Source organism: Pelobates fuscus, chromosome 3 (genome assembly GCF_036172605.1).
Source record: "Pelobates fuscus isolate aPelFus1 chromosome 3, aPelFus1.pri, whole genome shotgun sequence".
NCBI lineage: Eukaryota > Metazoa > Chordata > Amphibia > Anura > Pelobatidae > Pelobates > Pelobates fuscus.
In genome coordinates, this window is record NC_086319.1 from 248,695,904 (window position 1) to 248,713,909 (window position 18,006).

Consider the following 18,006-nt stretch of genomic DNA (forward strand, 5'->3'; position numbering starts at 1 on the left):
CAGTCTGTTTACTGTATTTGTAGTTTGCATTCACATTTTAAAAGTCACTCGTATGATGCAATTCAGTGGTCATATGGTACTTACTTTACTTTGCTCACATTCAGGTCGTGGTATTGGACATGTACTGAAGGAGATGTTTCAAGTATCAAAAGGAATGAGGCCCTCATCTCCTCATACACTGGTGCTGGTGACTGACGGAAGGTCTCAAGACAATGTCTTACAGCCGGCCAAAATAGCTCACGCATTAGGTAAAGGTTTCAATGTTTAAACTAATCTTATTTAAAATGTAAAACTTATATCTGGCTTTCTCAAGCAATCAGCAAGAAAGCAAAATGGATTGAGAAACAGTTGCACTATCTCCTGACAAGGCGTGCTCGGCCTCTCATCCTTCCTAGGTCAATAAAATCGTAGTGTTAAGTTGGGAAATTTTAACATAGGAATCCCTGACTGTGCTTGCAAGATAGTGAAACACTAAATGTTCCTTTCCTGGCAAAATTATTTGATATTATTATTTATCACTTTGCATCTCCTAACATCCCTTACTTTTCACATTCCATTTCAGTATGATATTGTAGTATGCTTCCATTGTAGTGACAGTTCCTATAGGTGCATATTCATGAGAAAAGGAGAATTGTATTGTCTCAAGCATTGCTACTCAACCTAGTTCTCAAGGCAAACCAGTGGTCCAAACCAGTGGTCGTTGAAGTGATAATTCATAGTAAAATTAAACTACATTTCAATTTTAAGGTCATTATAGCTAAACTAGAAAAGGTCTCTCACGCAGCTGTTCTTTAAGCTCAGCTACCTTGTATGGAAGCCCAGAGAGGCCCTGAATTTTTAAAAATATTTTTCTCACTTGTTATGGAAAGAAAACAACTTGTTTTCTCAAGACAATAACTTGTTATCTTTACATAAAAGTTTGAAAATATTAAAAATACATGGTCTCTCTGGGCTTTTTTTTTAACTTTGACCTTAAATTTTAAATTCACTTTAAATTCTCACTTTAGTAAATAATTCTAAATATCTAGATTGGAACATAACTGGGTAATGCCTAAATCCTGTATTCTATTGTGCTTTGAAGGCTGTGTTCGGAATCATTGAGTTAAACTGCAAAACGTTGGTGTTTCAGGAAACACACACAACTTTGAACAAGCATTTATCAAAGTAAATAAAAAATACTTTCCATCTTGGTAGTAAAGTTTAATCTGTTTTCATCTCCATTCATCATAATGAGTATATTAACAAACACATACATATTTCACGGCATGCCGTTAGCACATGTTTTAAAAAGTTGCACACTTTCTAGTGCTTAATTACAGAAAAGCTACTTTTATGAAAAGCAGATGTATGCCAGGCAGAGTTATTCGTAAACATAATCCATTTCACAGTATTCACAGTATTTAATATAAACTCAAAATCACCACTGTGTGTACATTTTCTGAGCATAATTAATGCTTGTAACTTGGATTAATTTCAAGTCATTAGAGCAGGACTGTCCAAATGTAAACTTCTAACGGTGAATTGACTTTTGTACCTTTGTGGTATTTAACAATAGTCCTGAATGAATATAATATAATAGAAAATTTTAAATGATTGAATTAGTCTCTCTCCTTTACTTACGTACTTACTTTAGTCAAACATCTTCATTAATCACTGTCCTTTCTGCCCTCAGTAGTCAGTCGGACCATTCACTGTACACATAGCCTAGCATCATAACCTAGTTCTGCAATATCCTTCTTTAAAACTGGTGCCCAAAATTGCATCTCATTTTCAAAGTAGGGTCTAATCATTGATTTTTAAAGAGGCAAAAGGATATTTTGGTCACATGAATCAATAAAAAATGTTTTTTACACGAAAGCACCTTATTAGCTTTTGCAATGGCAGACTAGCATTGCATACTGTTGCCTAGCTTGTGATCTATAATTGTTCCCAAGTTCTTTTCATTTAATGTTATCCATAACTTGGAAACTTAGGGACTTGTGGTTCCCTATTCCAAAATGCATGACTTTATATTTATCTGTATTTAATCTCATCTGCCACTTGCCTGCCCAGTTTCCCAATTTATCCAAATACCTCTTGTAATGAAATCCCTGTTTTAACAGCCTCAGAGAAACAGCATTTCGTTTAATCATGCATATGTATGGCTAATTCATGCAGTTTCAAAGAACCGAACAACTTACCGAACCACCCGACCTCCCACTGAGGTTGTGTGCCGCTCATTTACCACCCAGATCTTGTGGTTAACCGCAAGATAATTGATGAAAGGCATGGTGGTCCCCGTTCGTTTGACGAACACGTGGCGGTTACCATTTTAAAGTCGTCGAACGCTCAGTGGTGGAAAGGCATCAATCCTCTGGAACTATTTTCGGACACTTATTCAGCCGCACACCGCTGACGAGTACCAAGTCCTCGTTCATACGGCTAATAACTCCCGAACACGTTAACCACTTTACTGTTCGGGACTTTCCTTTTATACAAGATAGACCGACCCCAGGTAGCTGCAATTATAGAACTCTTTTCGGGATTCAATCTCCCGAACAACTGGTGAACTAAAACTTTACTCGACGATATTGAGAACTGTGTTCGTGGGATCTGAGCGCTATTCGTCTATATTGTGCGCTCAGATCCAAGCTATCTGGGGGTGTGTGGAACATGGAGAATACGTTCAGCTAAATATAAGTTATAGATTTTAATACAGTTTTGTTAAAATATAAAAAGGACATGTTTTTCTCTACCTGGAGATAATTAGGTTCCCTTCAACCACTTAAGTTAATTATCTCCAGGATAGAGAGGGGGGTTTGCACTGTTACTGTGGGTGTGTTTAATAATTGTACTGTACACTGATTGGTTCTGTATATTTTGTCACAGTCTTCCACAAGGTCCCATGTGGGAGTTCCCTTGCTGGGAGACCATTATAAAAGGGCTGAGTTTGGCCATCAATAAACCAGATCATTTTACCCCTTCATGAAGTCTCGACTCATGTTTGGGGGATTGGGAGCTGTAATAACTACTTTACTCTACTAAGCTTGGATTTCGGGAGACGCTACAGGGATCAGCGCTGCACGGATAGCAGGATCCTTTACACCTCTGTAAAGAGGTTATATCATGTTCAGACTGTACTATTTTACCCAGTTTTGTGTCATCAGCAAAGATCGACAACAGACTTTTACTGCAAGATTATTTATAAATAGATTAAAGAGAAGTGGACACAGGGCAGACCTCTGAGGCACTCCATTTACCACTTTTGTCCAAGTAGAACATTTTCCATTTACAACTACTCTCTGAACTCTCTATCTTTAAGTCAAGAACACAAATTTTCATCATGGCCAATTGATTTCATTTTTTGTGTGGGACTGTATAAATATCCAAGTAGATCACATTACCTGTTGAATGAGCTCCTTTGTTCAGCATGGACTTTGATAAATAACTCTTATTAGATTGTTGATCTTGCCACAACCGAGCATTGGGCATCCCAGCAAATCTGTGGATACCACGTATGCTGCTTTATTCACCTGGATTTCCCAGATCGAGATCTTTACTGCCTCTTGGCGCCTTATCCAGCTGGCCAGATCCAGTGTCTCTGCTCCCCACACTTTAGACCAGCAGAGGTTATCCCAGTCCTAGGAGTACATCTATCACTACCAGACGCCCACTATGTTGGCGGGCCCTCGTTGCTCCCAAGATGATGGAGGTTGAAATCAGTGACCTAAGCACAACACCCATTGCGACTATCATGTCCAAGCTGGACTATGTCTTTGTAAATTTCCTGTCCTGCATAAAGGTAAGGTGGCAGAGGGTACATTCTCCTCTACGGGGACAGGGAAGCAACCTACTTGTATGCTCATAAGTGTCATTACTGTGGGTACTGTTGCCAGATCACTTAATCAGTTCGACTCTCTCCAAGTCCCCATTACTTTTGGATAAAGACGAGTTCTACTTCTACAAATAACTCTGGAGTTGATATGCTCGGGACAGAGCCTGAGAGGGTTTGGAGCTGAATTTGGGCTCATGATCCTGGGGATTACTTTCGTATAGCCTTTCAAGATTGCAGCCACTGCTTTTGGGAGACCATGTGGATCTTATGTGAAGTGTCACACAGCAGGTTTTATTAAACTTCAGGTCTCCATTAGCTTGGAATTATCCAACTGTGAGTCCGTTGCCCATAGTTGGGCATCGGATCTTTTATGATGTATCCCTGGTTTTCATCTTGTGCAGCGTCATTTTCTGTTTGTTTTATTTTTTATGCCTTTTTTCTAAGATGCACTTCTGTCTTATATCTGTTTATCCACTCACACTGTTATTTTGCTCAACATCGTACCTATTATAACATTAGATGTTTTTATCTACCGTTTAACCTATACCATATTATTTGTATTATGCACCTAAATATTTTGTTGTATGCTGTTTCTATCTATATATCTTTTGCACGTTATATGCTATCATCTGAATAAAAAAATTGATTGACAAAAAAATCTCTCTCTATCTATATATATATATATTTCTATCTATCTTTCTTTCTATCACATTCATATGTGTTTATTCTGGATCTATAGTCCTGTTGTCATTTCTAAATCATTACTTAGTAGTACCCTCTTCATTTAATACTTATCCATCATGCTATTTAAACTTCCTTACAGGGGTGCGGATGCTTGCTGTGGGAGTGGGTGGAGCAGACATGGATGAGCTGAAGGGTATCATGATGCACCGTAATTTGGAGAACATCTTCTTTATTAGCAGCTTTGATGAATTCCCACTAATTATTCAGGACCTGATAGAGAAGATTTGTTCTGAACAGGAACAACCTCCTGAAAAACATACTATTGAGGTGAGTGTCAAGTCACCAGTCTAGTAAGTATTACTAATATTTAACCATACTTTAAATGCATGGTATTTAATATCAGTGCACCACACTACACACAAGGTGTTTTTGGTTGCATGCTATTTTGTTCTATACAGATCACATTAAGAGCTTTACATCCTGGTAGAAAGAGGCGCTATATGAAAAAAACACAAACACTGTAAGATTTACACTCGGCATGCCGCAGATGTGCCGAGGTAGCCAGATATACTTTACAGCTTGCCCTATTGTTTGTTTAAATCTGACAAGAAACTTCCATTCATTAGTTTATCTAAGACAGAAATGCAGTTAGTCAAAAATATATCTTCCTGCATGGGTGTTTGGTGGTGGTGTCTTCTTAATTACAGTTATCTAATTTCCAGTTTGTCAATCAGGAGGAGGAAAAGGAGCCTCGGGCGCCAGAACCACCATCAGGAAATCGAGAGGGGTCTTGTGATACATCTTGTACTAAAGTAATATTTCTGTCGTTGAATATTATCATTTGTGTGTATATGTACCCCGTGAACCATACTGCTTTAGAGCAGAGCACTACAGCAATTAATACTACATTTACCGACTGACGACTTACTGCTTAGCAGTTTCCACACATACTTTAATTTTTAATTGAAGCTATATTAATCTTGCCATCTATACTGGGTTTTGTTGACTATTTTTCATAAAATTATGTAAAGATATAATAAAAACAGATATTGTTTTCCATAATTTGTTTGGTATATTCTATTACTTTTACGACAATATTATATACCACAGTTTTAAACTATAACTAAACAAAAAAATAAATAACCTGATTAGCATTTCAGTTCTGAATTGTCCTTTTGAGTGGGATCAGTCTGACATGCAAATAGTGTAATGTCCCCTCTATTATGGCACCTGTGAGATAAAACTTACTAGGATGGCTAACTCTCGGTCAACCTGATTGATTTTTAGTCTGTTCTCTTTAACTCTGTTTTGGATTACATGCTGTAGCAACCCATAACATCACATACGCACCACACACCACGTACATTCATTTAAAATAATATTTTACTTAAAAGGATTGCTCACATATATCATAAGCTCTTAAGGGAATGTTGCTTATTTATATTAATATTGACAAAAATAATAAATTTATTTCATTTTTTGCAGGGTCAAAAGGGAGAAAAGGTAATTATTATTCTCTATTCTATTGTCAATAATAATCTGTAAATTATTATTGAAGCCTGAAGATAAAGCCTAAGCTAACCAAATAAGCTATAAATTGGGGCTCAATTACCTGCATTTCCTTTCTTGCATTTACAGGGTGTGAGGGGACCACCAGGAGATTCGGTGAGTTGACTCACTCTTTACTCATTTGTATAGGGCAGGAAATGGTTTACAGATCTAGGCACACTGTCAGGACCAGATCATGCTGGGTACATTTTAGTACAGTACTCTTTATCAAATAGTCATTGCTAAATTATTGTTAGAATCATATTTCCTAAATTAAAAAAAAACAACTTTAAAACCTCTCTGTAATTTGTCACATATTGTCACATATTGAGCGTGGAGAACATTAAATATATTTAAAGCAGGTTTTGTAGGGATATTAAAGGGTGAAACATATTAATCTCAGAATCCTGATATAATCCAAGCCCAAACAAATGAGAATTTGGACATAATGTAGTTAGAATTTATATTAAATGGACACTACAGACCCCTAAAACAAGAGTGTGTCCTTTTTTTATTCATTTTCATAAAAAAATAACTTGGTTACACCCCCCTGGCTTTCAAGTAGACATTAGGTCATGTTACTTCCTGGTTTGATTAGCTCAGTCAAGCTTAACTCAAAAAGCAGCAATAGCCCAAAGCACCTACCTTGCAAAGACTTCTCATTGAGCAGCTTTGGGAAGTTTGTGATTGAACAGTCACAGGAAGTCTTTGAAGGGGAGGGGGGTGCTAGCAAATTCAGCAGACATGAGAATTGTATGTTTTACAAGCTGTTTTTTAGATATACCCCTAATGAAAAATGCATATTTAATTTCTTGCATGTTTTGATTTGGGATATATCTTCTAAAAGTGATTTTTATTTATTTTGTGTTTGGGCAGTGGATTTATTATTGTGCTTTTATATGTTCTTATTTGTTAGAGTTTCACAGGTTTGCAGACTGGTGGATTTGATCCCTTTAATTTAAATTCAAAAGGAGAGAAGGGAGAACGAGTAAGTAAAATATGCAGTTTTCAAAGTATGTAGTACATGAAAGTAATACCAGTATTACTACAGCAAAAAATAACATTGTAAATATTTATGGGAACCTCTGTTATCATTATTATTATTATTATTATTGCGATTTATATCGTGCCAACAGATTCCGTAGCACTTTACATTATTATAAGAGGAGGGATTTAACTATAAATAGGACAATTAATAGGACCCAGCTCAAACGAGCTTACAGTCTATAGGAGGTGGGGTATAAAACACAATAGGACAGGAAATAGCAATCAAATAAGGTGGGAGTGAAGCAGCGCTCAGACATCCCAAGTCTTCCGGTATTTTTCGGGAGACTTCCGCATGTTGAATGCGACTCCCTGACACCAGCAGATCATACACAATATCCCGGAAATCACACACACAATCTGATACGTATGTGTGATTTCCATTATATTGTGTATGATTTGTGCCTCCTAACACTCCCATATTACTTGTTACACAGGGGCTCGTAAAGAGCCGACTAAGCCCCTGTGATATCAGCAGGAAAGGAGGAAGTGACAGCCACTTCCTCCCTGCTTCACAGAGAGCTGCCCTGGAGGTCTGAAATAAGGAGGCAGCAGAGCAGAAGAAAGCAGGATGGAAGCAGGCAGAGGAAATGGCTGGAGTGAGCTGCCGCTGCATGCTTACTCTCATCAGCCTGAGCCAGGACCACAACTCCAAGCAAGCCACCCTCCTTGACACAAAGGTAAGCTAAGAGGAGGGTGGCTGCAAATCTATAAAGTATGACTTGTGTGCATGTCAATATGTGTGTGTGCCAGTATGTATCTGAGTGTATGTGCCAGTATGTGTATATCTGTGTGTGTATCTGAGTGTCAGTGTGTGTACAGTGAGGGAAAAACGTATTTGATCTCCTGCTAATTTGGAACATTTGCCCACTGACAAAGAAATGATCAGTCTATAATTTTAATCTTTTGTGTATTTTAACAGTGAGAAACAGAATAACAAAACAAAATCCCCCAAAAAACTCGTCAAAAAAGTTACAAATTGATTTGCATGTCAATGAGTGAAATAAGTATTTGATCCCCTATCTATCAGCAAGATTTCCAACTCCCAGGTATCTTTTATACAGGTAACGAGCTGATATTAAACTCTCTTAAAAGGATTACTCCTAATCTCAGCTTGTTACCTGTATAAAAGACACATGTCCACAGAAGCAATCAATCAATCAGATTCCAAACTCTCCACCATGGTCAAGACCAAAGAACTGTCCAAGGATGTCAGGGACAAGATTGTAGACCTACACAAGGCTGGAATGGGCTACAAGACCATCGCCAAGCAGCTTGGTGACAAGGTGACAACAGTTGGTGCGATTATTCGCAAATGGAAGAAACATAAAATAACTGTCAGTCTCCCTCGGTCTTGTGCTCCATTCAAGATCTCACCTTGTGGAGTTTCAATGATCATGAGAGCAGGGAGGAATCAGCCAAGAACTACACGGGGGGATCTTGTTAATGATCTCATGGCAGCTGGGACCATAGTCACCAAGAAAACAAATGGTAATACACTACGCTGTGAAGGACTGAAATCCTGCAGTGCCCGCAAGGTCCTCCTGCTCAAGAAAGCACATGTACAGGCCCATCTGAAGTTTGCCAATGCACATCTGAATGATTTAGAGGAGAACTGGGTGAAAGTGTTGTGGTCAGATGAGACCAAAATCGAGCTCTTCGGCATCAACTCAACTCGACGTGTTTGGACTAGGAGGAATGCTGCCTATGACCCCAAGAACATCATCCCCAGTGTCAAACATGGAGGTGGAAACATTATGCTTTGTGTTTTTTCTGCTAAGGGGTCAGGACAACTGCACTGCATCAAAGGTACGATGGGCGGGGCCATGTACCGCCAAATCTTGGGTGAGAACCGCCTTCCTTCAGCCAGGGCATTGAAAATGGGTCTTGGATGGGTATTCCAGCATGACAATGACCCAAAACACATAGCCAAGGCAACAAAGGAGTGTCTCTAGAAGAAGCACATTAAGGTCCTGGAGTGGCTTAGCCAGTCTCCAGACCTTAATCCCATAGAAAATCTGTGGAGGGAGTTGAAGGTTCGAGTTGCCAAACTTCAGCCTCAAAATCTTAATGACTTGGAGAGGATCTGCAAAGAGGAGTGGGACACAATCCCTCCTGAGATGTGTGCAAACCTGCTGACCAACTAAAAGAAACGTCTGACCTTTGTGATTGCCAACAAGGGTTTTGCCACCAAGTACTAAGTCAAAGGGGTCGAATACTTATTTCACTCATTGACTTGCAAATCAATTTAGAACTTTTTTGACATGCGTTTTTCTGCACCTACCATTAAAATTATAGACTGATCATTTCTCTGTCAGTAGGCAAACGTTCAAAATCAGCAGGGGATCAAATACTTTTTTCCCTTACTGTAGTTTCTCCATATATTTTCAGTGGTGATAATTCCAAACCAGAAAGGTAAACATGGCAAATATAATGCTCACTGTAGCAAAGAATATTAGAATACTTTATAAATGGAGGAGATGTACTCACATTTTTCTGAGCAGGCTCACTGCTCAATGAATAGGGCGCTGGTGGTATATTCCCCACCTAGGATTCTTTTGGTCCTCGCTTGAAATAGTAGAGTCAGGATGCCAGGATTAGAAGGTATTAAAAAAATTAATTTATTGGTACAAATAGTTAAAAAGAGATATATATCTACATTCAGCGCAGACCCTTTTTTGAATAAATCCTATGGCAAAGCATTGGATTGGTTGAGATCATCAAGCTTTATGATCTCAGCCATAGAGGCAGGGCCAGTTGAGGGAAGACAAGCTTGGCGTGGGAAAAAAAAAAGTGAGTAAAAACACTATTTTTAAACACACAAAAACACACACATACACCATGACAGACACAGACACACATATATACCACGACAGACACACACATATACCATGACAGACACACACCATGATACACACATATACCATGACACACACACCTTGACAGACACACACACACACACCATGACACAGACACACACCATGACACAGACACACACCATGACACAGACACACACCATGACACAGACATACACACCATGACACATACACACACACACAATGACAGACAGACACTCACACACACACACACACCATGACAGACAGACAGACAGACACACACACATACACTCACACTGACAGACTGACACACATTATTGCTACATGGTGTGCTGGCGGCCGCAGGCGAAGTTGTGCTGGCAGCCGCAGAAGGAGCTGTACTGGCTCTGCTCCACCAGCACAGCCCCCTGTGGCCACCAGCACAGCTTCCCCTGTTACCTCCAGCACACCCAGCTGTCTGCCCGGTCCCAGGTGCCGACGTTCCACTGGGAAATTTTCTGGTAGGCCAGTCCGGCCCTGGATGTGAGGCTCAAAGATGAGGCCAGAATCACATATGATGTCAAGAAGTGCAGATATGTTTGAGATATGTTTGAGATACATTGCCATAGTATGTATAATACACATGTACTACTGTCATCTTAGGAATCATAACCTGATTGATACACTAGTAGAATAATTATTTCAGTTATCACTTTGATAAGACTTGCCAACACTGTGGCCATCTTGATAGAGACCACTTTAATGATGTCTGGAAATATTAAACCCCACGCCCTACCCTGGATTTACTGTGCTGATTTCCACTTGCACACTAGCCATTGGTGAGTGAAAATGTAGGCTTGGTAAGTAGAAATTCACCCTTGGTTACTGTGACGTGGATTCTGCAGGCTTGCAGTAGCTAGTAATTTTAATGTCCATTGGACTGCAAATTTGAAACACTGTATTAGACATTACTAAAAGTAACATTGTTCATAAACTGTTACAAGACCCATGTGTTTTGGGGAACAATATTTATTTTCTAATTAAATCATTTGATTTAATAATTTATCTTTACAAACCAGATTTCTGCGTGTAAAACACCTTCAATGACTTTATTTTAGGGTCTCCCTGGGCAAGATGGGGTTCCTGGACTCCCTGGAAGACCTGGTCGAACTGGACCTCCAGGACCACCTGGTCTGATGGTAACTACATTGATATACTACTGTAATTTACAGTGGTTTAGTTATTATGTCTAAATGACAGATATAGTTTAGCTAAGTTATCCTGACTTAAGTAAGGGGACGTCTGTGTTGTTATCAAGATGCTATATAAAGGTAATAGTGGAAAACCAAATAAATGACTCACCGGGAAATCATGTATCTAAGGGTTATTTATACATTTATGAAGTAATTTGGAAGTGAATTTTGCATTTCACAGATTATATGATTTACATCCCATTATCATGGACCTAAAACATTTGCATGACTCTTATCAGTATAGTATATTGTAAATGTGTCATTTTAAGTTTAAAATATATTTCTGTTGTGAACAATCCAAAATAAAATATCCCAAAGTGAATTAGTAGAAATGTGCAGTGTTTGCACTAAAACTAGGAGTTGACATTTTAAATCTTGGGTATCCAAACGGTAAGACTAGTTGGAAAGATTTTTGGCGTTTTGGGTGAAATTCTTGGTCAGTTCCTGACATTTCCCAGTTCTATGTTTTATTAGATCAATAGTATTTGAAATATATGTAATAAAAAGTAATATTATAACTTAATCCACACAAATATGGTATTAAAGTATTTATTTTATGTTGTAATAATTAGAATGTCTCTGTAGCATTTTATTCTTTACATTGTCGTTCTCATTAATATATCTTCATCAATATTTAATTTCATTTCAGATGCCTTTATTGCTGTGGCATTCAACATACATATAAATGCTTCTAGAGCTCATTTAGTCATGCTGACCAAAATAGGGATGCACATATCTAAAAATAGATCATCCAATACTTTGGAATTGTTTTATTCCCATGATGTGACCATGGCACATACATATACATTAAAGAAAATAATATAGGGCCAGAAACACATGTATTTCTGATTCTATAGTGTCAAAAAGACTATCTAGCTTTGCTGCTCCCCCCAGCGTCCCTAAATATTGTAAAATCTTACCTTTATTCCAGTCTCCTGCTCTGCCCCATAGCATCTCCTATTCTTGAATCAATGCATCTCTATGAGAAAATTACAGTGCCTCCATGCAGAGGGTGGAGACACTGAATGTCAGTGCGGCACAGTGTGCAGCACTGCCCCAGGAAGCACCTCTGGTGGCCATCTGAGGAGTAGCCACTGTAGGTGCCCTTAGGCTTTAATGTAAAAAAGACAGTGTTTGCTGCAAAATACCTGCACGGCACACATGAAGATAACAAAACTTGACTCAAATAGAGTGCATATAACCAATCTATGCTATTAACTGTTTATGTGTCACGCATGCACTGTTCATTTACTATTCCTATATTAATTTCAAAAATGTGCTGTCATTTAATGCCATGATATTGTTTATTTTGTGATATCTCAGCGGCTTGTATCTGCTGTTGTGGCGATATAGGCATGCTTGTTACTCTAAGTACTACAAAAATAAAGAATACAAAAACAAAAAAATGCCTGCACGGACTGACTATACTCACCAGAACAACTACATTAAACTGTAATGGTTCTGGTGACTATAGTGTCCCTTTAAGCATTCTCTAAGCGCTGTAAGCTTTGAGATACTAATATGGGAAATTTTTAATGTGTACATACAGTGTACATGTGTAGTTTAGAAAATAATATTAAAATATTTGTCCTTGTAATAGTACAATGTTTTTATTAACTAACTAAACAAATTTTTGTTGTCTCTAGGGACATAAAGGCTTTCAAGGTGATAGTGTAAGTATTTTCATAAGTAATATGTGAAACAATGTAACATTACAGCAAAAGCTTTATTAATCATTATTCATTATGGATTGGGTTGTTTAAATAAAAAATACTGGCAGCCAGGATTAGTCAATTGACTTACTGTACAAGGCCTCAACATTTTTATATGTTAAAATGTCTGATATCTCAAGATCTCTTCTGCGCTGCAAATGAAAAAGTGTAAAAGTTAGATTTCAGTAGTTGTATTTATTATTAAACCGTATTGACTGAATGTTTCTAGAATAACTTAATGTATTACTTGTTCGTTAGTACAAATGGCAATATAAATAAGAATAAAAGATGCATGCAAAATTCTTTATATTGCTTATCACAAAATCAATACAAAATTGGAATAAAGTAATGCTATAAATTAAGGCTATATCACCAGTATTATATACTTTCTTATGACCAATATTATAAATTATGACCAATATTATGTAAAAAATTAGAACATTATTAGCTATAGAATCTAATGTGTACTTACAAAGTGGAATAACCTAAACCTACACACAGGTACTATACTGTTGGCCAGAACTATACTTCATAGTGTTATATTTATTACCATTTCTGAAGTTATGCATTTGTATTCTATCCCAGTACAGTGTCTTGTTACCTGTAGTAAGCTATATTCTAGGACTAAATAGGTTTTTAGTAGACATGTGCATTTCGCCTGAAAAGTTTTTTTTTCGTATTCGTTTACTAAAATGTAAATGAAAGCCCTACATACGAAATATAAACGAAACGAAAGGGGAAATGCCGAATGCATTACCTTTTTGTTAAGTTTGTTTAATAGACTCCGTGCTGCAGGGGAATTAACCCCCACAGCACGGAGAAATAACAGTGTGCATGTGTCAAAAAAAAAAAAGGAGGGACCCGGCAGTACTACCAGCGGGTGGGGACCACAAATAATAAAGTGACTAGGGGTCGCAAAGCCCCTAGTCACCCCCCCCCCCCCAATAAAAATACCCTACCTACCCCCTCACTCTAATAATAGTGAGGGGGAGGGGCAATAAACTAACCCTGTAAAATAAAATTTCATACTTACCATTAGATGTCTCCTTTCTTCTTTTCTTTCTTCAGCCCCAAAAAAGGCCAAATAAAAATCTATAATATCCATCGCAAGTGTTAAAAAAAATACCTGAGCTCCAAAAAAAAAAAAGCCACAAAAGAAAAAAACAGACTTATTGCACTAGCGACTAGGCAGCAATTGCTGCCTAGTCACTAGTAGTTTTAAATGACAATTTAACCTCCCTTTTAATAATATGGAGGTCAAAGTGACCCCCATACTGGATTTATACCCAGTTTTAAATAGCCACTGGCTGCTCGCTGTTTAGGCGACATGCCCCTATTTGCAGCATGCCACTAGTAGGGGCATGCCGGAGGATTTAACCTCCCTTTTATTAATATGGGGGTCATAGTAACCCCCATAGGTTTTAATACGGGGGGGTGGAGGGGTGGGGGTAAGAATGGTTTCTATTACAAGGAGGCAGCTGGTAGCGCTGCCTGCTCCCTCCTTGCTTCTTTTTTTTTTGCGCATGCAAAACAAATTATTTTTTAACAAATTTGGAATGGTTTACAGATGAAATTCGGGATAGACTAATTACATTTTTATTCAGTCCGAAATCATTCACTGGTGAATTTCACTGCTGCACATGTCTAGCTTAGCAACTAATATGGAAACATGCAAAGGGTTTGAGGTCTCTTATGATAAAACAACCTATAAGCTTCTATTTTGTGACCATCTGAATATAATAAACACTGTTCTCATGGCAGGGCCCTCAAGGATATCCAGGACAACCTGGGCCGAAAGGGGACAGGGTGAGTTGTCTATTAACACAATATTTTTTATAGAATATCTCTCTTTTAATAATGATAATGATAATATCATACATTTTTAATGAAGCAGAATACAAATGTTTTTTAATTTTAAAAGGATTACTATGTCCTGTAAGTGCAGTTAGCATGATGTTATATCTTTAATTAAGGTGTCTTCAAAGTATCTTCAATTATACAGTACTAGATAAAGAAGCAATAGATAAATCATTCATGGGGTGAAAAATAGGAAAACAGTGAATTTTACAATTTTTGTATATATTATTATGGGACTCTTCAGATACCTACCTTTTGTCTCGTTCTTTACTTTCTTCTCCCTTTCTCCAATCTTCTTATTTATTATTATTATCATTAATAAAGCACCAACATATTTTACAGTGCTTTACAATTAATAAACAAGTTAATTATTTGACAACAAGTAATTTACATACGTCATATAACAGAGAAAAGAGATAGAGGACCATGCTCACAGCTTACAAGGGAAGGGGTGAAGACAAACAAGAGATATAACAGCATGTGAAAGTGGGGGAGGGATTGATGGAAATGACGCCTGTGTCAAAATAAGCTAGTACAAGTGGTGTGTGGAATAACTGAACAGTGGCAGGAGAGAGAATGAGCTGGGCTATGCAGGCGAGAAAACAGTGAAATGAGAAGTGTCACCCAGGAAGATGGTAAGCTTTCCTAAAGGAGTGTATTTTCAGTGATTTATTAAAAGGACTGGAGGCTAGAGTAGAATCTGATGGCATAGGGTAGCGAGTTCCACGAAACTGGGCAGCCCTTGGAAAATCTTGCAGATAAGAGTTGACAATGTGTGAACAAACAGATGTCAGGAGAGGTCATTTGCAGAGTGAAGGGGACGAAAAGAGGTATTTGATGAGTAAAGAGGAAAGTAGTAGTGAGGAGTGGAGTTAGTGAGGGCTTTTTAAGTAGGTGGCAGTACTTTGCAAATTGGCTCATAAATGGTACAGGAAGCCAATGTAATGATTGGCAAAGGGGTGAGGTGTGGGAGTACCGGGGTCAGTCAGGCAAATTAACCTGGCTACAACATTCATTACTGACTAAAGGGACAAGGCCGATATTTGGAAGGCCGATGAGTAGTGAGTTGCAATAGTCAAATCAGGAAAAGATGAATGCATGAACATGTGCCTTAGTTGTATTTTGAGCTAGAAAAGGATGAATGCAGGCCACATTTTAAGGTGGAAGTTACAGGGTTTGGAGATAGACTAGATGTGAGGAGAAAAGGTAAGGCTTGAATCCATAATAACACCAAGGCAGCGGGCTTGAGGGATTGGGGTAATAAGTGTCCCATTAACTTGCAGGGAGATTGATAGAGAAGCACTATTTGAGGGATAGATGAGGAGTTCAGTTTTAGAAAGATTAAGTTTTAGACAACAAGAATACATCAAGTTAGAGATGGAGGAGAGGCAATCTGGGATATGGTCCAGGAGAGCAGGAGAGGGGCCAGGGGAGGAGAGATGAATATGAGCATCGTGCAAGACTTTCTCCAGCAATGTACAACAGTACAGAAGTATCATTGGAGATATCAGATGAGCTTGTTGTGCCAGGGTTATGGGCATGACTGACGCCATGAGTGAATTTCGATTGGTGCAGCCATATCTCGAGCAGTAAGCAGGACAGAACTATAGAAAAATAGAAAAACGGATCAGCACTAATTTACCAAACCAAAAAAAGAAAAATGTTGAAAGAAATAGGCAGCACACCTCAGATAGTAGGGCTCCGTCTAAGCCCTACAAACAGTTAGAATAGTACAAACAAGAAGAATGGAGGTAGCGCCAAAATAGTGAAAAACACTAGCATAAATAAGAAAAAATATAAAAAAACAGCCCAAAGTAGAATAACAACAATAAAATGTCCAATATAAAGTCCCAATATAAAACTTGCCAGAAGATATAGCCTCAGTTTGTCAAGGAAATTCTTCTATAAAAGAGCCAGATCAGGGTATCCTTTGGAGCCGTATATAAAAAACAGAGAGAAAAGACTAATGGTGCAGCATATCCCAGAGTAAAGTATTAACAATAAAATAAGTCTTTATGGTCCTACTCACATTTGTTAGAGCTTAAACCCAGCTCTGGTATGAATAGCTTGCAGTGGTACAATCCCCACTTATAGTACACGTGAGGAGATGTTGATAGACAGGTGTTTCGTCAGTATAAAGACCATAAAAAGTATAAAAGAGACAACAATAGTGCTCACAGTATAAAAGGTACCAGGAGTATAAAACAATGAATGGTTACTCACATTTAATTGAGCGGGCAGACTGCTCAATGTGTAGGCGTAAGAGGTATAATCCCCACCTAGGCTTCTTTAGGAGTAATCTTCACTGGAACAGTAAAATCGTATGCCTGGTAGAAGGTAAAAATATTAAATGGTAACAAATAAAAAAGTAAAATGGCACACTCACAATAGGAAGGAGCCAAAATACCTTTTGTTGATGTAAAATAAACAATATAAAATATCCACAATGTGTTTCACCAAAGTGGCTTTTTCAAGTGGAGAACTATAGTATGAGGTAGGTTGAGAAGGATAGGAGAGAGTTGAGAGGGGAGAAAGTGGAGACTCTATACAGAAGTGATGTCAATAAAGTGATCTTAGGTTTCTGATAGCCCAAGATAGGCTAGATTTATTATGTTGAGTAAGGGGCACATTGATAGTGGTAGACAATGGTGTTCACACAGTGGGAAAGGTGTTTTAGAGAACTTAGAAACAGAGCAAAGGTTAGGGAAAACAAGGTCGCATGATATTGCTGGCTATATGTGAAGAGCAGGTGGTCCATTGAGTGAGACAAAAGGAGGAAGTGATAGATAGAAGTCTAGATGCTGTTGAGTCGCTAGGTTGATTAATAGAGATATAAAAGTCACCAAGGATGAGAGAACAAATGTAAGAGAACATTCAGATGAGCTAGGGAAAAGGAATGGGATGAAGTTGAGTTACAGGGTATATATAAGAGATTTCCGGTTGTTCTAGCGGAGCTGTGGGTATGGTGAAATGCAGGGGGGCCAAGATTAGGAGACACATCAGAGCTGCTAAAAGGAAAAGGTCTGTCATAGAAATAAGATGGGAATGGGACTTGAATATATGTGTTGGACGTTTGGGTTTTAGAATAGGGAAGAGAGGACAAGCAGATGTGTGAAAAGATGGCATGGGATGAAATAAGGTATGAAGGAAGTACAGAAGGAGCAATGCAGATTGAGTTACGTGGAGGTGGTTAGAAGTAAAAGTTGTACTTTTTTTAAAAAAAGAGAAAAAATAGACAGGAAAAAGAATAAGAATATTGAGAAGCTTTATTAAGACTG

At 38.1% G+C, this 18,006-nt stretch overlaps 1 protein-coding gene across 1 annotated transcript in view; it reads left to right on the forward strand.

Annotated features, from left to right (window-relative positions):
- Positions 1 to 18,006, forward strand: part of LOC134601732 (collagen alpha-1(VII) chain-like) — a 414,484-nt gene that overhangs the window by 117,403 nt on the left and 279,075 nt on the right. The window contains exons 24-32 of the mRNA XM_063446237.1: positions 105 to 248; positions 4,638 to 4,825; positions 5,221 to 5,310; positions 5,984 to 6,001; positions 6,137 to 6,163; positions 6,963 to 7,034; positions 11,025 to 11,105; positions 12,806 to 12,832; positions 14,633 to 14,677. Of these exons, the coding sequence (XP_063302307.1) occupies positions 105 to 248; positions 4,638 to 4,825; positions 5,221 to 5,310; positions 5,984 to 6,001; positions 6,137 to 6,163; positions 6,963 to 7,034; positions 11,025 to 11,105; positions 12,806 to 12,832; positions 14,633 to 14,677 (692 nt within the window). The remainder of the gene's footprint in view (positions 1 to 104; positions 249 to 4,637; positions 4,826 to 5,220; positions 5,311 to 5,983; positions 6,002 to 6,136; positions 6,164 to 6,962; positions 7,035 to 11,024; positions 11,106 to 12,805; positions 12,833 to 14,632; positions 14,678 to 18,006) is intronic.